The 25,890-nt window shown below is 54.3% G+C and overlaps 1 protein-coding gene across 1 annotated transcript in view; it reads right to left on the bottom strand.

Moving 5' to 3' along the window:
* The window catches only part of XXYLT1 (xyloside xylosyltransferase 1), a 34,842-nt gene that overhangs the window by 8,063 nt on the left and 889 nt on the right, over nucleotides 1-25,890 (bottom strand). Inside the window, exons 2-3 of the mRNA XM_065640213.1 lie at nucleotides 20,443-20,590; nucleotides 6,449-6,581 (exon numbers count right to left, since the gene is read on the bottom strand). Of these exons, the coding sequence (XP_065496285.1) occupies nucleotides 6,449-6,581; nucleotides 20,443-20,590 (281 nt within the window). The remainder of the gene's footprint in view (nucleotides 1-6,448; nucleotides 6,582-20,442; nucleotides 20,591-25,890) is intronic.

The raw sequence follows: 25,890 nt of genomic DNA, 5'->3' as shown, positions 1-25,890 counted from the left end.
AGCATTTTTCTTAGCAGCCTCAAAGTAAGCTGTAGCCATCCAGAAAGCATCATTGCCCAGCATGGACCTGTTCTTTCTTCAGTTCATGCTCTGCCATGACAAAAAAGTAAGCACTGAAGATGACAGCGATTGTGCAGATACCCAGCTGGATCTCACCACTGCTCATGACGTTCAGCATGCAGGAGCTGATGATCTACCAGCACAGCCACTTCAGCAACCCCAAGATGCCACCGGCGTGACACCTACCACTTAGACACTGAAACCGAGATGCTCAGGAGCTGAAACAGGGAAGTTCAGAAGCTGAAGACAAGTGCAGGTATGGTAACTGATACACGCTCACCCGACATACCCTGGACTTGCGTGCTATGGCAAACAAAAAACCCCATAGCAAAGTCACAGCAAGTATCTCAGGCAGCCCTTGCAACCGAGGATCATCACCCACGTGTGCTCTTTGCAGGACAGCAAAGTCCTCAGAGGAAAAGCTTGAACCCATGTTTGGAGGGTCCTCACTGCCTTCCTCAAACACACACAAATGTCTTACTTGATGGAAAATATGTTTGTAATGCCCAAAATCTCAAAAGGGACAGATAATAGTATTAATGTTATTAATAGTATTCATGCTAATCAATGCACAGTTGCAGTTGTCATATCTTGTCAAATTTATTCATTGTGTTTAAATGACATTTCAGGTTTGGTTACTAATGGGAATAAATGCAATGGGTCCTACATATTAATGATGTGCACAGATGTAAACAACAAAACCCTTTACCTTCTCAGACATTTTTTAATCAGAAAGTAAAGCTGAATTCCTGAAATAAATTCTGCTGCCAGCTCCTTGCAGGTTCTGCTTGTTCTGTAATTTTGGCTGCTTCTTGCCAGCCATTGCCAAAGAATTCCTAGAACCGTTCCCCCCATGCATCAAGCAGCAGCACTTGCCACAAATCAATCCAAAGCCTCAAAATGGTTTAAATTCCAAAGTGCGACGGGTCCAGCTTGCAGGACTGTGGGCAGGCAGCATGGGTACCACCATACCTGGCGGGGCACAGACACAGCAAATTCTCCTGCTTTTGCCAGCTGAGGGGCTTCGGAAACACAGACCCCTGCTCCCCCAGGGCAGAAGCAGTTGGAAAAGAGCAAAGTCTCCAAGTCAGGGCAACCTGCCTGCATGAAGAGCCCAGGAAATCAGGCGAACTCAGGCAGGAGGACCTGCCTGCTGGAGACGGTTATCTGCAACTCTGGAAAGCTTCATCCCAGGCAACAGCCCACCTGCACTGTTGTATCTTACAGCCACCACCACTGTCTAAGCTGATGCCCAGGGAATACAGCTGCTCCTCCTTGCTTGCAGCTGTCAGCAGTACTTTTTTTTTTTTTTTTTTTAAAAATCCCAAGAGAAGGTACAGGATGTACCGTCTCAGCCCAGATGCGCTGACAGCCTGGCCTGGCTGTGGATTCAGCATTAGCCTGCTCACAGCCCAGGATAACTCCGTTCCTCTTCCAAGCATCTGCCAAACTGAGCTAGCAGTGCTGCCGCTGAGCTCCCAGCAAACACGGAGCACCGCAAGCGCCATGCCTCCGGCTGCAGAGATCGCGCAGGCTTGCTTCCACTCCTTAATGGGCTTCTCAGGGTTATTTTACCAGCTCTCAAAACAAGCCCATGTGACGGAGCACACAGCTCACCTACAGCAGCTCCCACACAATCACAAGCGGGAACAAAGCTCTTCCTTTCCACAAAATAATGTCCTGTTAAAGCTCTCCCTAGGTTTTAGGCAGAAGAAAAGGCGAATGGCCTTGAAGCCACACAACAACTCAAGTGTCGGCCCTTTGCAGTCTGTAGCTGTCCCTTTGATGTAGATATCCTTTCCTGCAGGACAAACTTTTATCATTTCCAGCACTGTGGATTCCCAAGACGCCTCCAGCTGTTATTAGCTTCTTGTCCCAGGGGACAGCAGTGAAGATCTCACCCAGCAGCAGCCACCCTTCCAGCCCCAGCTGCATGCATCTTTGGACCCGAGAAGATCTGAGACCTCTCCTGAGGTCCAACATCACAGGCAGCTAGAAGGTACCTTGCTCCCAGATGGAGTAATGTCATAAAAGCACCTGCCTGAGGACCTGTGGGTTAGGTCCTCCCCAAAGAGACCTTTGAGGCAAGTGATGGGGGGGCAGCACTGATGGCCCCATGTGGTGCCAGCACTGGTGGGCACCCAGCGTCCACCACAACGTGGTAGGGTCAGCACCAGCACTACGCAGGAAGGGAAGAGGCAGGGATGGCTGTGGGGATGGGAGTGGGAGCACGGTGTGGTGCACTGGTCCAGGGTCAGCCCGAGGCTGCCGAGAGCAGCTGTGCAATCAATACCGCTGCTCTGCTTCCTCTCACACGCCACCAGCGTGACCGGAGGGATCTATAACCAGGAAACTTATTCAAAACAGAGCCTAAGCTCTGTTTTTTGTAACTGGAGAGTTTTCAGGACATTTTTGGAGTGCCACAGTGTTTCCCCACTCTGTTCATCTCAGCTGTGGGGCTGCTTTGAAACAGGGAGGCTGGGCTGGGCTGCCACAGAGGCCTATGCTGCAGCAGCCCCCACATGCGGATGCCCTCGCCGTGCTCTGATGGAGATCTCCACCGTGTTCCCACACACCTGAGGTGCCCCAGGCGCAGCCCCTGCAGCTCATGCCCGCTCTGGAGGCTGATCCGCAGCAAGCTGCGGGTCACCTGGCCATCACTCAGCCCCATCGCAGCAGGGACCGCGGCGACACTGCTCCCAGGCCAGGCACGCACCTGCGCATGCCCCGGGGACAGTAACTTTGCCTGCCTGCCTGCATCTGCAACTCTTGCCTGTACACTTCTTAGCAGAGCAAGAGCACAGGAGGGCCTGAACTTCTCAGCGTGGCCAGGATCTGGCGCAGAAGCCCCAGCACGACATAAATACTTAAATAGAGCATCATTGCCTGGCAGCACACCTGAGGAGCTGAAATGCTGCAGGGGACAACAGGACTTTTAATTAAGGTTATGACTCTGCAGAAGCACTTCCTTGCATGGAAAGCCTTTTGGACCAGACGTGGGCTCCTGCAGCCCCCTCCTCTGCACACAGGAGCCCCTGTCAGACACAGCCCTGCGGGGCACGGCAGGGAGGTGGATCTGGGGGGACATCCATGTACAGCTTCAGCAGGAGCTACTGCTCCTCACAGGCCACTCCAACCCCTCCAAGTGACCCCAAAGGACTGGCCAACCCCAGGCTGCGCAACAGTTAAACCCCAGCGTTTGCCTCGCAGGAGGGCCAGGAGATCCTGTTGCTTAGAGAAATGCGTTTGTCCAAGACAAACAGTGGCCGGGCATTGTTTCAGCATGACTCAAACGAGTGGAAGTGCTCCCGTGCCATCCTGTTTGCTGTCTGGAGGTTTCCCCCTACCTTCAGGATGTGCAAGCAGGCTCCAGGACATTTCCTATTTGCTGTTTTCTCACTCCTCCGTTTCCCGTAAGCATCTGTGCCCAGCACTGCTGGGTGCACCAGCGCAGCAGCCGGAGCAGTCCCAGTCTGTGCCTGGAAAGTGCAGCCTACAGCCGGACAGCCAGCGGGCTGCTGGTGGGAACAGCACTGCCTCCCAGAAAATGGTGCATCGCCTACAAAACACACTGGTCTGCAACCGTTTACCTCCTCTGATGGGCCAAGGAGGTAAAAAGGATCCAACACAGACAAGTGGACTGATCTCCATCCATCTTCCCCATCGCTACGGAGATGGGATGGCACCCAGACCTTTCCGAGCCAGAGCAGCTCACCCTGCCCCACAGTGCCTGTCCACAGCTCCGTAACCGAGCTCAGGAAAGCTCTGCTGATTCACCCCAAGCTCTCTGATGTTTTGCCCCACACTGGCTACCCTGCTTTTAAGGCCTCGGTGTTGAATGTGTGCTGGCACAGCCATGGTTCTCACCCACCCATCTGCTAGCAAGGGTGCAGTCATGCTGCTGCAGAGTTTCAGCCACCATGCACAGCCCCAGGCACCGCATCCTGCTTGGAAAACACATCCCGGTGTGCTGTGGGAGCAGGCACCAGGACACTGGCATCTCCTTCAGCTGCAAATCCAACCACATCACCTTGCTGCCTATGCTGGGAACGCTTTGAGTGCAAAGGAGCAATGCTGAGATAAATCCCTCTGGGCACAGCTGGTGTGGCAGAGTTGCACGAAGGGGGGAGGAAAAAGTGAGTGGCAATGGAGAGACCCTGCCCTCGCCCCATAACCCTCCTCCTCCCCCACAACCACCTTCCCAACTAATGCTTCAAGCCAGTGCATGTGGCAAATCACACCTACAATGTGTTTTTATCTTGCTAAAAGTATAAAAATAGCAAAGATTTTTTAAATTTTTTTCTCACAGAGACGCTCACGCTTTGTCAGCTCGCGTTTTCGTCTGGAAAGCCTTTTAGCAGCGAGGTGGGAGCCCCGCGGGGCGGGAGCGCGGCGGGAAGGCAGGCTGGCGTTTGCACAGCTCGCCCCGCACTGGGGGATCTGGCGACAAGAGGGATCAGGAACTTGTTTTCACATGAAGATCAAAACAGCACAAGAAGAAAAGCACAACATAGCCCAAACTGACCCAGAATGTCGAAACTGCAACAACAGAAAGTTCAGCCCAAAAATGCAGCCTGTGAGGGCTTTTATTGCTTGGGTTGTTTGTCCCCACCGCGGGCGGCAGAGGTGAGAGAACATGGCTTTGGTTGGGTCAGATATTTAGCGGTCAGCCCTGTGGTCCCATGTCTTGTCCCCTGCCGTGCTGGAGACCTCTCCCTCCAGCAGAGCATCCCAAAGCTTAACTCGGTCCCCTCCAGGCATGCCTGGTCCCACAAGCCACATCCAGGCAGTGAGACACCTTCCCTGCTCCCTAACCATGCGTGGAAATAATGCAAAGCCGATCCATACAGAGACAGAAACACGGAGTGATTCCACTGTGGACTAATTGCAGGCAAACAATTTGTCCCGTTACAGGCTGCACCACTAACAAACGGGATCGGCCGTGCTGGGCAGTGCTGGCTAAAGCTGACAATCTGACACAGCTCCGTGGCTGCGCTCGGCTGCCACTGCTGCCTCCATCCTGCTTTAAACTCTAGTAACTGGGTATGATTAACTGGAGCTGGATTTACCATTCTGGGCACCAGAATCCTCCCAGGACACCCAAAGGGGATGCAGGAGCCCTCCATGCTCCAAGCGTGGTGCTGCCCTAGAGAGAGGACACCTTGGCATCCACGTTCCTCTGGCCCCAGCTCTCCTTGCCAAGAGCACAAGCTGGGAGGGGAGGTGACACTTCTGCCATGGGCACAGAGATGTCTTTTTCCAGCCCGGGAACAGCGGTGACTTCTGCAGTTTGGACAACCAGAAATGCTCTCGTGAGTATGTCCTGAGCTGGCTTGGGCTTCTAGGAAATGATCAGAGGTGATTAATGACCATGAGTCCCCTGCTGCTGAATTCTCTGTCTCCACCCTCGTTCCATCCAGATGCACATGCAGGAGCAACGACTGCTTCAGACCTTTGCAGCTCAGCCTTTGCCCAAGAGTACTGCTGGACCTCTCTTAGGATTGCTCTCACTGATAACCCTTCCAATAGGGAAGGAAAAGACATTCAGCTTAAGCTTTTTTATCTTTCTCCAAGAACATTTCCATTAGGATTAGCAAATCTAGCCAAGCCAGCTCAGATGCTCAAACTCTGCTTTTGAGAAACCATCAAGACATCCTGAGTTGATAATCTGATTCACCCTGGATTAAAACAAAACCTGAAGTTCATCCTTGGAATAATGCAGGCTAAACTAAACCGGTTTCTTTAAGCATCAGCCTGGAAACATCCATGTCCCTGAAGCCCACTGGTGGCCCACAAGTGGGAAGAGCTGGGCTACCCCTCGGTGCGCAGCTCCCACTGCCAGCTGCCACCACAGTCGGCACTGGCTGGTGGACCAAGGGTCTGAAAAGAAGTGACCACAGGGCTGTCTTCATTCTTGCAAGCCCAGGTTACCAACAGAGTTGCCCACTCAGTATTTTCTGGGGGAATATTTCCTCAGCAGAAGGTGCACTGACACCCCAGGGACCCAGAACCTCACTGTTGCCCAAACTCAACCCTACTCTCTGTGATACTCACAGCCAAAACCTCTGAGCCCCGACATACAAAGTGATGCCCCAGAATGCAAACACAACACCTCCACAGGGACACACCTCTAGCAGATGTGCTGTAATCTAGGTATGGATTTTGGCACCAATGACCAGGAAGCCTTGTGACGGTGCGTGAGAATAAAGAAACCACAGCAACATTGTACACTTCATTCCAGACTACAAGTTTCAGACAAAGTCTCCCTGCAGTGACTAAAGCAGGGAGACTGCTTCCCCCTAGGTTTTCTTTCAAAGACTGACCTGAGTTGAAGACATGCCAGCCGTCCCCTGCCCACCCTCTCCTCCTCATGGGGAGGGGGCTGTACCTGTACACCGGCTGCATTTCCCTGGCAATCCCAATGACTGCTCCCTCTGGGAAGTTGTCAAACTCCTCAAACAGGTCTCGGATGTTGGTCTTGTACTTCAGGTCCAAGTCTACCTGGATGATCTGTGTTATTTCTGAAAGCACAAAGAAGAAACACCAGCTATATAAAACAAAACTGTAACCAGTGATTACCAGCGGCTACTTGACAAATTACACCCAATGAGGATTTGGCGCAATCAGCCCCATGGGCAAGACTTGGCCAATTCAGGGCAAATGCCATCCAGCTGCAACCTCTACATAAAGTTACCAACCTTCAACCATCATGACAGCATTTACCATGGCATATTTTAGGCATGATTTACTTTAGAAACCATTTCTGGCAACCTCTTGCTTCTATCCGTCCCCTCCTTCCTTCCTTCCTTCCAGAAGACCAGTCTTCCGCACGACTGACAAAAGCAAGAGGTAGCTCCAACATAGCCTTCCCCTTTCTGGAAGTGCTTCTGCAGAAGCAGCCACACAAAACCCCATGCTCACCTTAATCTGCCTACTCCTGGGAAAAACTACTAACTCCACGAGCATTTCCCAGCTCCAGCCCACACAGCATCCATCCCTGGCTCGAAGCATCAGAGCAATTCCCATCAGACAACATCAGTAATTCAGTCAGCCACACGACACCCTCAGTAACACCTGCACAAGCTCATGAGATTCTTAGGGACATGGTTTAGTGCTAGAGTTAGCTTATGGTTGGACAATGACCTTAAGGGTCTCTTCCAACCAAAATGATTCTATGATTCCATCAGCTGCTGGCAGCCTGACACAGGCTTACCCATGGGCAGAGGTCACAGCTCCCTGTTCGCACAGAATCGCTGGTGCTCTGCAGCACCCTGGAAAACTTTATTATTGCTGGCCGCACTCTGTCAGAGACAAGAAGGGTCGTACAGCCATGGAAGCATCTTCCACTTGCAGTGGGAAAGTCGAGAGTGAGGATAGGCTGGAGGACATCATTACCAATGCCAGGCCTGAGCTTGTTAACAGGGTCAGGCCCCTGCCCGCATTTGTCATAGTCTCCTCTGCAGCACACAAGGCCGATTGATGGAGATGTTGCTTGAGAGAGGGTACGGGAGACTTGCCTTGTCACGACTGCTTGTCCCAGGCGGATCTGAGGATCTTGTACGGGTTGTAGCAGGCCAAGTAGAATGCAACAAATGCAAACACCACGAGAAACTGGACCACAGGAGGGGTTCCCCCAGCCCCAGGCAAAGCCACGGTCATCTTCTGGCCAGCCAAGCTCAGCCCTACTCAGAGACTGTGAACGGAGTCGAGCCTTCTCCTGGGGCGTTAGGTAATGCCATCGCTATTTATATGTGTTATAAAAGCCAAGAGCAAATTGGCCGAGTTGCTTAGCACTCCACACTAATTGGATTAAAAAGACCGTCAACCTGTTTTGGCCTCACTCATCATGCACAAGTGCCGTTGGGGCTTCCTGTAGGCTGGATGTGCGTGCCACCACCACCGTCACAGCCACCAGCAAACACGGCCCTCAGCCTTCCTGCTGCCCAGACCTTCGCGCAGGGGGACAAGCCAGCCTGCCCTCACGCCCTGCTGCCTGCGCCCTCTGTGCCTACGGGCAGGGCTTCCCACCAGGCTGGCGTTTCTGGGGAGCTGCCCACGCTTCAGCCTTCGCACCACCGTGGTTCCTCACCCCTGGGGCCCACTGTGCTGGGACAGGCTGCTGGCTACACTGCTGAGAGCAGGGGGCAATTGCTCTGTTTTCAGCCCCAAAAGCCACCGCTGGGAGCAGAGACCCAGAGATGCTGAGAGCAGCCCGGCACGGGCAGCCATCCTCCAGCTCAGGAATGCAGCTTCGCCATTTCAAATGCATTCATCACTTGGCGTTTTGAGCAGACACTGGGCTGTACAGCAGCTCTGAACTTTTTGCAGATCCTGCACTAATCCAGGGCTCTTTGCAATTGGTTGCATCTACCATGCTGTCCTCATCTAAGAAGGAAAAAGCTCCGTGAGGTTAAGCATGAAATACACTGCTTATTCTGCAAAGCATCCAAGCAGAAATATAAATCAAGGAGAAATAGTATGTAAGCTACAACCCAGGCTGTATCTCAATTTATTTTTTTAACATTCATCACTCTCTATCTGCTAAAGGGAAAGGCCACACTCCCTTCAGCCAGCAGTATGGCAATCCCCAGGCCTACCTAGTATTTACCACCACCATAATCCTCTGTTTGCAAAGATTTAAAACCCAAGCGTAGTAATTCACTACAGGCTAAAGCAGGTCTTGACCTGAAAGCAATTTCCCTCAGCCTTTCTAACTGCCTTAGAAATCGCTAGCACAACTCAAGCAGATGAATAGGCAGAGCACATGATTTCTTGCAACAGGGAAGGAGACGTATCCCAAATACCCCAGACCTCCCCAGCAGTCCACACCACAGCGGTGCAAAACCCCAAATCCTTATCACTACTGCACTTGAGAATATCCAGGCTGGTCACAAAACTCCAGGGTGAGGGGACCCAGATCTCCAGGGCGAGGAGCCCCCAGACCTACAGCACAAGCTCAGCCCAAGCAAAGCAGGGTGGGAGCCTGAGCCCTCTGAGGTGGGACAAAGGGGATGGGGTTCCCAGGAGGATGCCAGCACAGCTCACCCCCATGCACTGCAGCCTTCTGATGCTTCATCAGGTTCCAATTAAATCAACCGCGAGGCACGTCATCTGATTGTTCTCTAAAATTACAGATGAGCACTAACTGCAATTAATCACAGCAGAGAATGAAAGCTGAGCTCTGGGGAAGCTCTAATCCCAGCCCTGTCTGTCCCAGCACCAGCACCCCACACTGGTCGCACACTGTGCTGGCAGAGCCCCCCAGGAAAAACTCACTAATAAATTAGACCCAGAGAGCGCAAAGTACTTTTCCTTTTTTCTGAAGCAAGCATGAACTGCAACACTGAGACAAAACTGAGCACGGATGACATTAAGCACTGCTTTGCCAGATGCAGCTTGCACGGATAGATTAATGGCCAAGATGATTTCTCTGCCTGTGACTGGCAAGGGGCCAGGCACTAATATTTATGATTTATCATGCTATTTTGCTTTGTCCTGGCTTCCATGTGGGGGTGGAGGAATCATGTGCTCTCTTAGGCACAAACAGCTTGGAGGGGTCCAGCTGGAAATGTGGGAAAAGCTTGAGAGCGTTTTGCTCGGCAAGCAAGTTTTCTAACTTTGCCATACTGCATTTTACCCTCTGCGCCATTCAACTCCAGCTCTTCCAGCCACAGCACGTAAAGGCGAGTTATGCCACTCAAAACGGAGATGATCTCCATTAGCAGTGACAGCTTTATGGCCCAGGCTGGCCCTGTTTAACACTCATAATGTTCTACTGCAGCCTCGTACCAGCAGTCACAGCAGGGCTGGTGTCCAGGCTGGGCTCAAACCCACCCTATAGCCATGTCCAGGCGAGAAAGACCAGTGTCAGGGATGCGTGATCCCACAGTAGGGCACAGGGAGGACAAGTGCTGCTTGGGCCAACCCAGCCAGGGCTCTGGGGATGCTGTGCAGCCAGCACCTCTGCAGCAGCTGTTGCCCTTTCTTGACCTGCAGCCTATGGATGGGCAGGCTTGAGCCTGCCTCTGTAGGCTAGGACTACTTTCCCCTAGCCTGAGTTGAGGGGATGGCCTGCAAGAGATTTAAATAGCAGATTTAAAACTACAGGAAAGTGGATGGATGATAGATGGAGAGTTAGGAGAAGAAGAGATGCAAAAGCCTGCACTGAGCCTGAGGGAAGCTGCTGAAGATGTCGTTTGTGGGCACAACTCCCTCGGCTGCTTTGGGAACACCAGCTTCCTCCGTACAAACCACACCAGATCTAGGGCAGAGGGACGCCACCACCGGCAGCTGCTGTCACTCTGCGGAGAGGGGAAAGGAGTCAAAATATTAATGACTTGTGTCCAGGAAAAAATAGTGAAATGGAGAGCTACGATCACAATGCAAAGGGCAGAAGCTGTCCAGCAAATGGCATGGTCTAAATTTTGTTAATTGAACAGTGGTTTAACAGCTTTAGACTAGAAGCAGCAAGAACTGAAACCTCCTGGAGGTGGTGTAGCTCTCCAGCCCATCAATAGGCTCGTGTTGGCACAAGCTCAGCTCCCTTCTCAGAGTACAAAATCCTGCCTGCAGCTGGTCTGGCTGCAGAGCCAGAGTGTGAGATGGCAGGAGGGGACAGGCCACCGCCCCGCCAGGCTGCACTGTGCCCAAACCTCAGACTCACTCCTGAGACAGATGCCTGTCACCGCTGCTACTGGTGATTTGGCTCTGTTCCTGCCATCCGCTGCATCAGGGTCCCTGCATGTCTCAGCAAACCCGCTTTTAAGGACCTAAGCACCCTGGTGCATCACGCCGACGCGGAGCCTCCTTGGACGCGTATCAGATGGGAGCATCCCGATCTCCCAGTGCCCCCTCTGCATCACAGCAGCCACTTCTGGGGCCAGAGGCTGGGGCCTTGTGCCCATGCAGAGCAGAAGAGGCGAGATCAAGTAAAACACTGCCGGGGTTGACTCGCGACCCAGACATGCCGCTTCCCGCTCTGCACAGAGCCAGCAGCAGCAAGTCCTGCGACACAAGGAGGCAGGAGCCCCCTGCACCCTTCTGGAGACTGCGCAGGGGCAGTGGCCTGGCAAGGACAGGGCGATGGGCAGATTCAGACAGCTGCCAGGTGCTGAGCAGCTCAGGGACCCTCTGCAGGGACAGCAGCGGCTGCAGCCAGCACAGGTGACACTGCGCAGGGAAGGGATGGGAGTGTCCCCTGCTGGCTGCAGCTCTGGGTTCTGCGGGGCTGTGGCCGGGGCTCTTGGGAAGGCTGGCTGTGCATTTTGCCACTTGATTTGAACCCTCAAAAGGAAGAGGGTCTGGCAGCCCAGGCTCTCCAAGTCAGGGTCAGCGGGGCTGCAGGGCTAAGGTCTGCTGGTCTGCAAATGCTGGGCACACCTGGACAGCTTCCCCTCTACCTCTCTCCATCACTTTTGAGTTTGGCTCCGACTACAAATAATTTCTTTTAGCTGTCTCCATCATGACAGGGGGACAGCCTAAGGAAACCAGGAGCTTTGAAGGACCAGCAGCAACTTTCGGATCACTGCCCAGGGCAATTAACCTCCTGGCACAGGGCAGCAGCAGCCCCTGCTCCAGCGGGCAGGGTGCCTGCCGGCAGCAGCTGCCCATGCTGGCTGTGAAACCAGGATCCTCCGCCTTGCCGGCTCAGAGGGACGCGTGGCCAAGAAAAACACCACTCCCACAGCCAGCACCAAGGCCTGCGTGGGCACAGGGCGGGTGACAGGCTCTGGAGCATCCCTGTGCAACCCGGAGTCTGCTGCCCAGCAGAAGCAGCAGATCACCCTCAAAAGCCCGAGTGCAGCTGTGGTGCCAGGCGGCATTGCCAGCATCATGACAAGCCCAGTGTGGATATACATGGTTTATTTACACAAACACACTGGGTGCTCCATCCTGCCTTCCGTCAGATGCTCCCTGTGTTTGGCTCACCCGCCCGGTGCTGCCAGCTGCCCCCAGGCACCCTCCCTCCTGCTGCCTACAGGGCCGTGAGCACATTCCCCTCCGGCTGTGCACCCCGCCAGGCCTTATTTCCTCTGCGGATAAAGTCTCCCCCTCTGCTTCCAGTGTTAATCACCACTGGCCACACAGCTGACCCTGACACCCCCGGAGGAAGGCAGCTGAGGCAGGGACACACACGTGTGTGTGCAAGCACGACGCTCTGCAGAGCTCGCTGCCAGCACACCAGTGACAGCGGGGGGCTGCAGTGCCCCTCCCCAGGACCTGGTGCTGCTCCAGAGCCCACCCTACCAAGAGATGACCATCCTACAAAGCCCTGCACCGGTGGGGCTTGCCAAGGTGCAGACAGCTTACCTTCCAGCTGCCCTCCTAAATGCAGGTCCTCACCTCTGCCATGCAGCCAAGGGACCCCTCTGCTCCCTGGGGCAGCCATCAGCCCCCCTCCCCACCAAGCAGCCTCCCCTCCCTGCAGACAGGGTGCAGGGGAGGGCAGGAGGCAAGGGGGGACGTGCCTGAGCACCCCAACCTCTAACCAAACCACAACACAGGTTTCTGCAGCACTCATTAGGTACCCAGCAGAGCAGCATCTTCTGCACAGCAGCTCCAGCTTATCAGCTAATTAAAAAATTAGGCTGCCTGCCAGAGACAGATGACAAATCTTCGCTACTGCCCATGCATGGCAGGCACCTGGGTGAGCTCAGGGTCTGGTGCTGCAGTGATGGCCTCAGGTTCTGATGGCAGCATCGCTCTGCTCACCTTGGTCCACACCCCACAGCCACGTCCAGCAGGATGGGGAAGACTCGACAGGAGATGGACGAGTTTTGTTCCAGGAAATTAATTTTTCCTGTGCATCCAAGTGTCTCCTCGTAATCCATCCAGGTCTGAGGGACTACTATTTAACGGTGCTCAATACCTTGGCTCTTAACTGGACTCCAAAGCAGAGACATTGCTGAGCATGCAACAGCTTTCAGGAGGGAGCTCTAAGTGCTGCTTGCTATGTATTTAATATACGGTGCCGCTGGGAGAGGAGTGTGAAGACACTTTTTGGAGCTGGAGGAAGAGCAGCAGGAAACCTTATATTCAGACAAAATAAGGCTTAATTGCAGGTTGCCATAAGCAGTGCGGATGGAAAGCTGTGAAGTAATGAGCGGGTGAGATGGAAAGGGAGATGGAAAAGGAAACCAAAAGGAGATACAGGAAAGTAAATGCATTAAGGTAGATGATCTCATGTTCCGATTAACTGCACATAGTGGGGGAAAGGGCTGCGGCGCTGCAGGCAGATTTTGTCCTTGCTTCTTCTTGTTAAGCTCTTAACAAGCTACGGCAGAGCAGGGAGCAAGGCCGTGGGGGAGAGCAGCCCTGGTATCAATGCTGGGTGACCCCCAGCAGCTTCCACCCTTCGGAGACGGGGGAGTGGGGCTGGCTGGGGAGTGGGGAGGGCAGCACCCACCCGCGGCACTGGGGACCGAGACCCCGCCACTCCACAGGGACGGGGAAACAGCCACATGTGCCTGCCTGTCCTGACAGATCTAGGACATCCAAAAATAATCGATGGTGGCACTGCAGAGAGGGGTGTCCAGTGGAAACGATGAGAGGTGGCACCACCCACGGGGGCTGCAGGTCGTGCTGGCCCCCAATGGCGGTGGCACCGTGGGCCAGGGGTCTCCACCGTGCCGAACTCTCTGGGGGGCCCCAGGCACCTATCGAGCAGCATCCGCATCCCCTCATGGCAGCAGCCCTTCCCCACGGCTCCTCCGCGGCAGGGCTGGGGCCCAGGGCTCTCCTGCCAGGAGAAGCATGTCCTGCAGGCAGCTGGACAGGGTTAGCATCTCATTTTGGCAGGTGAGGACTCCCCTACAAGGCCACAGCCTCCAGTGTTTACCTGGGGTGGGCTTATTTAGATGTCTGCTGTTGGCTGCTCCCAAAAAGCACCACAGAAACAACTCCCATGGCGCAACAGGCTCGCCCTGGCAAGGAACAATGGCTGGCACCAGTCCGCGATAGCTCACAAATCCATCACTCCAGCCTCTGCTCTTCTCCTCGCAGGATCCGACATTAGCGAGCGCAGCCCAGAGACGGGCTGGGGAAGGAATCCGGCTGTTTTTCACGTGGCTGCGGCGTGAAGCAGGGAGGGAGGTTGTGAGAGCACACCAGAAACTATTAACACTCCCTCCATCCCTGTAAAGACGGAAACATTTTTGCCAGAAAATAAAACTTCCAGCTACTGCAGCATCCCGTGGGAACTGCAGCTTGGGAGCACGTGGCTCCGGGGCCGTCTCCCACGACTCCAGCACAGACCCTGATTTTCTGTGCCTCTTCATCTTCACTTCGATAACACACGATGAGGCCTGGAGCACCTGGGACCCCGGCGCTCTCCCAGCCCCTGCACCTCCGCGTACCCCCGACGTGGTGGGGCTCAGCGACAACACCCAGCTAGCAGGAAAGGATCAGGAGTGACGCACTCTCAAAATACTCGTTTATCACAATGTAAGTCGCTGAATTTTGCGAGTAGCTGCAACGTGAACCAGGAATTGCCCTGCAGCTGACAGGAAGAAGAAGAGGAGGTGGTGCTCCCTCATCTCCCTCTGCCGGGCTCCATCCCACAGACCTCTGATGCACGTTTCCTTCTTCATGGTGTGACACAGGATTAATGCACTGTAACTCACCGCACACAGGTGCTGTCGAGGGGAAACATTGCGTGCCGTCACCTGGCACCCCAAGGGCAAACAGAGCCTGAGCCTGGCAGTCCTGCATTATGGATTCGAGCACTGCAGCTGCAATGGCAAACCCTCACGCAAACACACCTACGAATGTTTCCCCAAATGCAACAGATCACGTTTTCAGGATGCTGCCTGACTGCTTTTACAGCAGTACACTTGCAAAAGACAGCTACTTGTCAAGACACTGTTCCAGCAAACAGACTATTTTCCAGATACCTCTGCCATTCCCTGGCTCGCAGGCTCTGGCTCTCTGCAGCCGGCGGCACGAGAGCTTGGGGAGCCCAGCCTCGGTGCAGGCAAGGCGTCCCGAGCAGGCAGGACAGGAAAGACATGGACCTGTTGGAGAGGGTCCAGAGGAGGCCACAGAATTGATCAGAGGGCTGGAACAGCTCTGCTGTGATGAGAGCCTGAGAGAGTTGGGGTTGTTCAGAGAAGAGAAGGCTCCAGAGACATCTTAATGCAGCCTTTCCCTACTTAAAATGGGCGTATAAGAAAGATGGGGACAGACTTTTTAGTGGGATCTGTTGCAATAGGACAAGAGGTAATGGTTTAAACTAAAGGAGGGGGGATTCAGGCTAGACATGAGGAAGAAATCTTTCACAATGAGGGTGGTGAAACACGGGCCCAGGTTGCCCAGAGAGGTGGTGGATCCCTGGAGACATCCCAGGCCAGGCTGGACGGGGCTCTGAGCAACCCGGTCTGGTTGAAGATGTCCCTGCTCATGGCAGGGGGTTGGACTAGATGAGCTTTGAAGGTCCTTTCCAACCCAAACTGTTCTGTGATTCAGCGCTCGCTCCAACACATCTCCTCCCCGGCCTCTGCCCTCCCTCCAGCCCCACTCGGTGGGAAAGGCATAAGCTGATTATCACAGAGGCCACTGTCCCCGGGCAGGACTCCCAGAGCAGGCAGAGGTTGATATCAGTTTCGTGAGAGACCCAGCCGGAGCCGGCAGCTGCAGCCTGCTGCAGGCAGCACCAAACCCCAAGCGGCCTGGGGCTTGGCCATTAACAGGCAGCTTGGACAAACATCGCTATAATCTGGTTGACGTTTAATAATCAGTGTAGCCGTTGATAACGAGCTGGATGAAACACCCTGTTCAGAGCATGAGGCTAGGGAGACCCCTGGACCTCCCGTTCGATCCTGGTGTGTCACAGCCATTCAGTCCAGACACCCGTTATGAAGCTGACGGCACGGCTCCCTGTTGGCAGCTTTCCTGGACATGGTGCTGCTTGTTCACCTTCAACAGCTGGCCGTGCATCCCCCACCGCACACAGCTGCGTCCCCTTGATGTGCTCCTGCACAGGTCACAGCCCGGGGAGACCCCAAAGCAGAGGGATCTGTCTGTCTGTGTCTGTCACATAGCAGCTGGCAGCGATTTCCTCTCCCATCAGGCAGCTCAGCCTCTACAGCATCCCAGGGCAAGAAACTCCACAGATCACCGCACCTGTGTGAATAACCACTGTGCCCTCTGTTTCAAACCCAGCTCTCACCAGCTTTGATGCCCCCCAGTTCTTGCATGGTTCATGGCTCCACGGACCACAACGTAACCCCCCTGTCCAGCCCTCTCCCAGACCAGTGGGTCCCGCTCAGCCAGGTTCATCCCTACAGAAGCCACTGCTCTTCTCTGAACCCCTTCCAGGTTCTTGCCAACCAACCACGTTGATATGCCATACATTTCAGCAATACATAATGATCAGTCCTGCCCTGTTCTCCTTCCTCATAGCTCCTCATGTCTGTTTAGTCACACAGAAACTCACCCACTTCTCCCATTGCTGTTCAGTTCCCTTGCAGGGCCCCTGATGAGCAACCTTATCAAACATACCCGCAGACCAAGCTCCTGAGTTTTCAGTCAGCAAGTCCTCAGGTGTGTCTTCACGGTAGAGTACTGCCCAGCTCCCACTTCTCTTATCCATCGCCTCTCGCAAGCACCGCAACCAGCGGTCTTAATAATTTAGTCGTATCTCACCCTACTGATTTCAACAGTGATAACAATATCAAGTATTTCCTCACCAAATATTTTCTCCCAAATATGGAGTCAAACACCCACAGCAGTTTTCACAGCTCTACCCAAGCTGCTGGATGCTGACGTCTCTCCCTCAGCCCACCAGCTGCTAAGGACACCCAGCTGCTAAACTAATTCTCCCTGAAAACTACCTGACTTGGGCCAAGAATTCCCTGGGGAGCCCACAGCCTCCCCGGCCGTCCCTCTGCCACCCATCTCCCGCTCCCCTTGCCCATGGCAGCAGGAGTCTGTCCTTGATCTTGCCTGCCAGGCAGACCTGCCCAGAAGTTACTCCTTCACGTATCTGCAAGGAGGGTTATAAAAAGCTTGCTGGGTCCTCTGAAGTTACATGACTAAAATGGCAAGTAATTGGAGGGGTCAAAACCAGTTGGGAAGTGAGAGGCCACGTCTGGACTGGCACACCTGAAAGGAAAGTAAAAAAGTCCGAGTTCGAGTCCTTGTCCCCCCTTCCCCTCCTAGCTCTCCTCTGCAAGTCCCTGGACCATTTCACACTGGCATAGTCCTCATCCTGGCAGCTCCTCCTAAGCCTGAATCTTGCTCGTCCTCTCTCAGTGTAACTTTCCCATCACTTCTCCCTTGCAAAACCACTGCGATGCATCGAACCCTCCTCCAGCTCTGCCAGCCTGGCCACACCGCATTAAAACAGGATTTATGAGCCTCCAGCGCAGACAAGAGTTATGCAGTCTGCACTGCCGCACGCTGCATACCAAGTCCCCAGCTGGTTTAAATCAGATTGACTCCACTGATGTAAGACATTTAAGGCAAGAGAGTTCCATGATTTACATCAGCTAAGAAGCTGTTATATTATAGTCTGGCAGCTGCAGGTTTTAGATCTGAAGTTTTTTGGGCAAGGACTCCAAGCAGCAGTGAAAGACAGAGCAGCTGAGTAGCAAGATCCATTTATTCTCAGTGTGACATGCACACAGTCAGCATATGTTTCACAAGCCTTAAAAAAAAAAAAAACAAAACCAAATCACAACAAACATCCCTGATGTTCAGTTTTGAGTGCCATCAGACTGCAAAGTCAGTGCCCCATCACAACCCCAAGGCTCCAAACAAATCACTAAGACAAATACTGTGAATATACCTCCCTTCAAAAAATCACAAATTTAGGAAACTGAAGCCAGGCAACTTTCATGCAAAGGTTGTTATGTATTGAGAAAAACCTATAGACCGATTAACACAAATACAAACACAAAAGAGAGCTTAATATTCAGCTCAGGGCCTCCATTTCTCCTGGAGGGTCCTTAAGTTTCCAATCAAATCTGGCTTCCCCAAAAAAATCGTGTGAACACTGTGGAGGCAGCTGTGCCGGCAAAGGTGCACAAAAAGGCACAGAAGGCAGGTAAAATGGCACAGAAACGTACCAGAAAAATGCTAATGCTGCCTGGAAAGGAAGGTTTAGTCCTTTCTCCTTCACCTTAGCAAAGGGGCCCATCGACACCAGACACCAGTAGCGGCTGGTTTGTCAGAGCCAGGAGAGCGGCAGCAGCCCGGGGCCATTCCCACGGCACCTGCCAGCCTGCGAGTGGGCAGCACAGCTGCTGCCTGCCCCCTGCTCGTCCCCTGCCTGCCCCCTGCTCGTCCCCTGCCTGCCCCCTGCTCGTCCCCCTGCCTGCCCCCTGCTCGTCCCCCTGCCTGCCCTCTGCTCGTCCCCTGCCTGCCCCCTGCTCGTCCCCCTGCTCGTCCCCCTGCTCATCCCCCTGCCTGCCCCCTGCTCGTCCCCCTGCCTGCCCTCTGCTCGTCCCCTGCCTGCCCCCTGCTCGTCCCCCTGCTCATCCCCCTGCCTGCCCCCTGCTCGTCCCCTGCCTGCCCCCTGCTCGTCCCCCTGCCTGCCCCCTGCTCGTCCCCCTGCCTGCCCTGCCGGTGCTGCCTGCACATCGGGAAGCAGGGAAGGGGCCGGGGAGCCCTGCCAGCCCCATAAATCACCAGACATCCAGCGCTGTAAATCTGACCTCCCTTGCAAAGGAAATATAAATCAGCTTTACTAGCAGCTTCTGAAACAAAAACTAAGCTTGTGAAACTGTAAAAATGCCTCTTTAAACATCCTGTGCCCCGAACAGACCATTGAAAGCCCCATCAGGCTGAGGGACAGCAAAGCAGCTTTCCAAGAGATGAGACAACTGTTGGGTTGACGAACTGAGAAAAGACATTGCGGACTGAGCAGCTTCTCGCTGCCAGGCAGCACAACATGGGTATCTTCAACACATGGTAAAGACAGAGTAGGGAATCGGGATGAGTGAATTAGCCAGCATTAATACCGTCATTTGTATTCAGCATACTTCAAAGCGCTCGCAATGCAGACATCACCAGACCAAAAAAAAAAAAAATATTACTCAAGTCTAATGGAGAGTAAAGTAACAATTCGCTGGAGACCAGAATAATGATCAGTGGGGGTTGGATGGGACCTTCAGCGTCACCTCACCCCACAGCCCTTGGCGGGACGAAGCTGGTCACCTCCTTGCCTGCTCTTCTCTAATGCCTGCCCACACACATTAAACACCACTGCCCCGCCACTTAATGAGCCAGCACAGGATGGCTGTGCCCTCCAGACAGGGCCATGTCCAGAGGAAGCTTCACAATCCAGAGCAGAAGCAGGAGCTACTGGGCAGAGCCAAACTGAGAGAGGGCTCAGCAGAGGCACAGGGGAGTTGCAGCCGCTCATGTCCCAGCAAGAGCAAGACTGCACTTGAGATCCATGGTACGAAGTCTGCAGGAGACCGTACGGCTGGGCAGAGGCTCCAGATGCCAAGGAAGCTGCCAGTGCTGGCGGTGTAAACAACGGGAACAGCTATTTCAACAACCACCGTGTGCGATCCACAAGCAGCTTCGAGAGGCTGGTCACCTCCTCCCACTGTGGCACAGGGAGGGCACGGCTGGCCCGGGACAGGACACTGTCCTCGCCGGTGTGACAGGCCAGCAGCGCAGCCACAGGGAGAGCCCAGGGACCAGCACTGGGAAGGGACAGGCAGGCTGGGGGAGCTCTGGGGAAGGGGTTCACAGCCCAGGGATGTAACACCCTCCTCGTGAGACCGGTCCAAGGCTGGAAAGCACACCAGTCCCAGGAGAAGCACCCGTGTGCAGCCAGGGAAGGAACACATGGCACCAACAGAGCCAAGCCCTCTTTGCCAGCTGCCTTGTTTTCCTGCAGATTTATTGTTGTTCCCACACTCGATAACAGCACAGTGAAGGCACAATAAGGAAACTTCAGTGATCAGTGACTGCTAAGCAGCAAAGCTTTCCAAGAGCTCACCGAATCCAAGAGGAAAGGCTCGACAAGTTCTTTCCGCAGACACTTGCTAGGGCACAGCCAGGCAGCTGCACCACGAACACGTGGCTCCTCTTTCTGCTGACACCCATGGGGAAGGTGGCCATAAACACACACAGGGCGAGCACACTCACTGCTCTCCCACCTCTCCTACCATCTCAGGGTGCAAGGACAGGGCCAGGTGCTGTGTGGCAGGGACAGCCTCCTGCTGCTCACATCACCAGACCTGGATGCGGGCAGCCTTGCACCAAAAGGTCTGTCACTCTGCAGGAAGGAGCAGAACCCCAGAAGGCCACCTCAAAAGCTTGTTAGCTTTCTTTGCATTTCAAATAGCACCGGATAACATCTCTGTGCAGAAGAACAAGAGAGCCTGTGTTGGCAGAGGCAGCTGCTACAGCAGCTCAGCGAAGGCTTACCCTTGGGCATGATGCGATGCATGGCCACTGACAAGAAGAAGATCGAGTCGCTGTAGTAGGTCCCCGATCCAGCGCTGAAGTGTTTCTGCATGGCTTCGACAATTGGAAACAGCTTTTCCGTCAGCTCATTCACATCATGCACTATTACCTAGGAGAGAGGCCAGAAACACCACTCGGTCACTGCCTCCGGGGACGGGCCCAGCACCGGCAGCCTTTGCTCAGCCAGCACGGGTGTGTGGCGAGGCAGAGGTTGTTGAAGCACAGATACTGCTGGCTGGTGCCACAGCTGCACAAAGCGACCCGGCTGCCCCGGACCCTGTGCGTCCCCCTGCCACCAGAGCCAGCTAAGCACGGCAGGGAAAGGAGGGAAGGATTTTTACAGCCATTTCATAACTGTGAGATGGGCAGAGACTCAAATCCACATGCACAATCAAGCGTATTCAATGTTTTGTGGGGTTTTTTCTGGCCTGTTCCCACTGCCTAATGCAACCACATATCTGGTCAGCCATACGGAGTCCATCAGAAGAGGTGAGTGCTCACTCCAGGCTCTGGCATCCTGCCGTTTTGAGGCAAGCCAGACCACGTCACTTACCCTGAGGACCAAGCCTTGCTCCCTGCCACAGAGACAGGCTGTGACAGGGCCAGGGACACAGCCCGGATTTCCTGAACCCCAGCCCAGCAGGGAGGCAAGCTCTGCAGCACGTCCTGCCAGCGCCGGAGGGGGAAAGGGAGGATGGGCCACAGCACGCCGCTGAAAATCCAAACACCAGCAGTTACAGCAGAGCCGAGCATCTTCTCTAGATGGAGCTCAGCCCGCTGGTGCTGGAGCTTTGCTTGTGCTCGGCCAGCAACGACCTGCACTGCTCGGCCCTGCATGAGCCCACACACCAGCACCCGCCCCGTCATGCCTGCACAGGCCTGGCTACGGGCCAGAAGTAGGAGCAATTGCAAATGAACCTTGCCAGCTACTGAAATTTTACATGCTTATCATTAATTTTGGTCAAAGGCTGATGAACAGGAACATGCAAGCAGTCTGATACTCGTTATACACACAGAATGATGCAGGTCACTGAATCACACGTGATAACCAGAGGGATTTTCAGGGTAATTAAGAGAGATGAGGGACACGACCCCGGTGCGGGTGGGGGGAGCGCAGGAACTTCAGTGTGGAGACTCGAGGTCGCGCTGCCTTTCTCAGGCCAGGGGAAGCAGGAAGAGCCCGCCAGGAACTGAAGGCCAGTGAGGAATCAACTTTGCAGCAGTACTTGAATTTTAGAAAGAGGAGCCTAGTTTGAGGGATACCGAGACTTTCCCAAGCTGGCCCTGCCTTCAGGAGGGAACTCAGCCCCACAGTCTCCGGAGTTCCCTTCCAAACTATTCAACAGTTCTACGGTTTCACTCCTTTTCCCTACCAAAACTTCACCTGGTTAAGAATAAGGAGACCTGTGGTATACACTTAAACAAGCAGTACTTGCTTTTTTAAAAATCTAAACCAAGTCAAGTGCTTCAGAGGAAAAGGCGGCTCTGGAGCCTGAGCTGGTGCAAGGTCCACCCTCTCTACGGGATGCACAAGGAGCTGCTTTGACTCTGAGCAACGCTGGCACGGAGACAGAAGCAGTGAACAGTCTGGAGCTTCTTCCTCCCACACTTTCTTGCAGAAAACATTACCAAGATCAAAGCACCCTTGTGCGGGAGGTGGGGAGCTGCTCGTGGGACCCACAGTACGCTGGACAAGGCAAGATGATGTGGCCATCCTGGCCCCAGCGGCCGAGCCCACAGTGAGGCACCACTGGAGGACAGTCACAGCGGAGTCCCCACAGCCCCCTCCTTGGGAGGACACCCCGAACACCACCCTTGCCATCAGCCGGGTGCTGTGAGAGCCCTTGCGCAGGCTCCATGGCCAGCGTGTCCCTCGTTGGGGACAGCGTCCTGCTGCTGGGCTCGGGGCCAAGCGCCTGAAGGAGGACGGCAGGAAAAACACAGAACAACACGTACCAGGAAAGTGCATTGGGAGAGCTCATCAGCAGCCACACCTGGCTTTGGATAGCACAGAATATCCCCCACAGACACCGCGGGGGAGGAAACTCCGTTACTGGTAACATTACGGCAGCATCTCACCCCAGCCCTGCTGAGCTGCCCAGTGGCTTTGCCATCATGGTTGGCACCGGCCACGCTGAGGGAACAGGCGACCGAGCGGCAGCACCAAGCGCTGCTGCCCGCGGTGATCCCGGGTAGCCAGACACAGCAGAACGCCATTCCCCGGCGCAGAGGCACTGACTCCTGTGCTCAGAGCTGAGCAGCACCAGCACCGCGATGCACAATATGCTGCTCCCAGCCCAGCTCAGCAGGGGCAGCTTCAGGGTCCAGCCGGACTGGCAAAGTGTGGAGGAGAAATACAGCACCTGTAACCACCCTTCTGCACCCAGCAAAGGCAGCCTGAGGTCTGCACAGCACACGGGAAACAGCTGAGCAGGGAGAAAAAAAAGCCAAACCCACTTCAGTCACCTCTAAAATGAGGAGAGTGCCAAGCACCAGTGGACAAAAATCATGGGAAAAATACTCCTGAAACTCCAGACGCCGCATCATCTGCCTTTCCTCCTCTGCCAAAGAAAACAGGAAAATTGTGTCTTTTGCCCACCCTTTGGTTAGGCACTTCTGCAAAGCAAACTCCTGAGCAGCTGAATCTTCCTTCTGCAGCCACAGGCCAACCAGCCTCTCCGGGGCTGCGAGGGCTTCTCCTCTCCCCACTGCTGACTTTAGCACAGCCTGTTGATCTGATGCTAATTTTGCACTTCGTTATTTATTTGTGTAGCAGCTTTCAGTAAATCCCCATAGCTAAATCTGACCGGGTTTGCTGAGGACACTAAGAAAAGTTCTAGGGGTTTCCTGTGCAAGCAGAGTTTTATAAACACATGTCGCATACCGAGAAAAGACCCTTTCAATTGATTCACTAGAATAAACAATCCACATTTTGCTTCTTTTTAACTTTCCCTCCTTCTCGTGCCAGATATCTTTGGAGCTCTCTTGTAAGCGCGGGGTCATGGCAGCTCAGTCACATTCACCCCAGCACGTCTCCGCACAGCGCCAGACCTGCGGAGGAGTCAGGGTTTGGCAGCACGCTCCACAGGGCCGACCTAAACAGGCAACCAGGAAGAGCAGCAAGCAGAGTATGCAGTTCGTTTTATTCTCTGAGGGGAACAACATAAATAGGCGATATGAATCAGCACAAGGAGTCAGATCGTGCAGCCCAGAGTTGCAGGAAATAGGGCGAGTCAGGCTCTCTGTAAGTGCCGTATTGGCTGCAGAGACATGCCTGGGCGCACTCCCAGGAAAGCAGGAGAGGCTGCAGAGATTCCCCTGCAGCCCATGGGACAGGACACGGTGCCTGCAACTGTGAGCAGAAAAGCCCTGGTAAAAGCCCAGCAGAACCTCTTCAAGCTGAGCTGAAAGGACAAGGCTGGGGTGGGCCAGGTCCTGGCCGGGTGCCGGGTGCGGCGAGTCCTTCCTGCAGCACCAGCACTGCTGCTCCCAGCGCTGCCCGCAGCTTCCCCGGCCCGCTGCTCCCCACCCGCGCAGGCAGCACAGCGCGGAGCTCCAGCTCCATCTGCCGCTCGCGCTCGACACGCTGCGCTCACAGCTCCACAGCTGGGCCGCATCTGCACAGGCACTGTGGGACTGTGACACCATGTCCTGACTGCCCTGCGACTGGGACAGCCCAGGGCTGCCCTGCCCAGCAGGGACGGTTCTGTGCCTCAGCTGCTCCCACACACCCCACCATGGTCCCTCCTAAATCCCCCCTGCTCCCGCCCTGGCAGGCTGCAGCCGGCTGCTTCAGTCTCCAGGAGATTTTGAAAGCTCCTGAATTTGCTTAGGGAGAGGCGAGAATTGGCCCATGACCAAGGGCTGGGACCCAGGTTTGATTCCTGGGCTTCCCTGTAACGGAGGACCCAGCTAATCCCAGCTCTGCTAGGAGGGGAAGGCAATGACAGCTCCAAAAGCAGAGCCCAAATCACATCCTCAGGACGTAAAAGTCACATTCAAGATTGTCATCAGTTCTGCTTTGGCAGCTTAAGCTGCTCTCTGAGCAGTTTATCAAGCCTCACCTGTGGGTCTGCTCAGGCAAAACAGCATTAAGAAGCAGACAAGTGTTCTGCAGGCACCAAAAGAAACCAGAAGAGGTCTCAGGATGGAGATAGGTTACTGCTGGAGCTAAAGCTGCACAAAAGGTCCAAGCTATGGTGACAATTCCTGCTGCTAACGGAGAGGAATGAGGTAGACTACAGCAAGAATAAAAAGGCACTGTCACCTGCTAGTGCACCAGAAATCACCACAGTGTTAAGGGCAAGGCTGTATGCTTCAGAAGTGTAGAACAGCCTCTGCTCTCTAGGAACTCTCTAGCTCAGAACAGGTCAGTGCACAGATCTGAAAGTGTAGTGCCAACCACAGGCTGGCTAATATAACATCAGGCTCTGCCAGGAGAGAGGGAAGAAGCTGTTCCACAGAGCAGATCCCAGTGAGATCTCACCTGAGCCCTCCAGACCATCCAACAGAGATCAGTTTTGGTGCACGACCTACTCACCAAGCCATGAGCCAGGCTTTACTGTGAGTCCACAAGCACAGATGGGGGCCCGTCCAGCAACAGACCCATCACTGCATGCCCCCACCTCCCGCTCCCACAACATTTAACTCACAAGCCTGTGTCCTCCTGCTGAAGCAAGGCTGCCCGCAGAGGAGCTTGGTTTCTGCAAAGAGCAGACAGTGGTAAGGCAGCCACAGGCATACAGGGGTGTCTGCAAGGGATCTGCACACCATGGTGGCCCAGGGGTCCCCGCTTCAGGGGGCACGATACTGCAAACTCAAGTCAGCTGTTGCACTGCACCGTCACGGGGCACTGCCAGTGCACCCCGCCACAGCAGGGAGGAATCCTCCCCAAGGCACCACGCACACCCCTCCAGAGAGCCGAGCACTGTCAGCACGGTGCAGGTCCCCCACCAGTATTTGTGACCCGACTGAGCACCAGCACCAGTAAAATGCTTTTTAAGAAAAAGGAGAGGTGGGATTATTTAGCAACAAGTGGTCCTTATAAACGATGTTAACGTTACATCTCTAGTTACATCTCAGCAGAGTTCAGCTGATATTAAATATCTGAAAGATGAGAAATGAAAGGTTACAGCAGAAGTAGAGGTTGCTTCTAAGCAACACTCTGCAGCAGCACCTCGGGACAGGAAAGTCAAGTTACCTGGCATCTCTGAACTTCATAATCCTGCAGTTTTCAGAGACCTGTTCAATGTGAAGGAAAGCCTGACTTTGCATGGACTGCACTGACTACATTTTTGGGAGGCAGAACTGTTTCTCTGCCAGGCAGCAGGATGAATGTTTGCACGTGCGAGCTCCCCAATCTTTGCAGGCTCTCCATTCCCTTCTTCAAGAGCTGCTGGCAGCAGGGTG

This window comes from Caloenas nicobarica, chromosome 8 (genome assembly GCF_036013445.1).
Source record: "Caloenas nicobarica isolate bCalNic1 chromosome 8, bCalNic1.hap1, whole genome shotgun sequence".
In the NCBI taxonomy this organism is placed as follows: Eukaryota; Metazoa; Chordata; class Aves; order Columbiformes; family Columbidae; genus Caloenas; species Caloenas nicobarica.
This window is presented reverse-complemented; position numbering and strand designations above follow the sequence as displayed.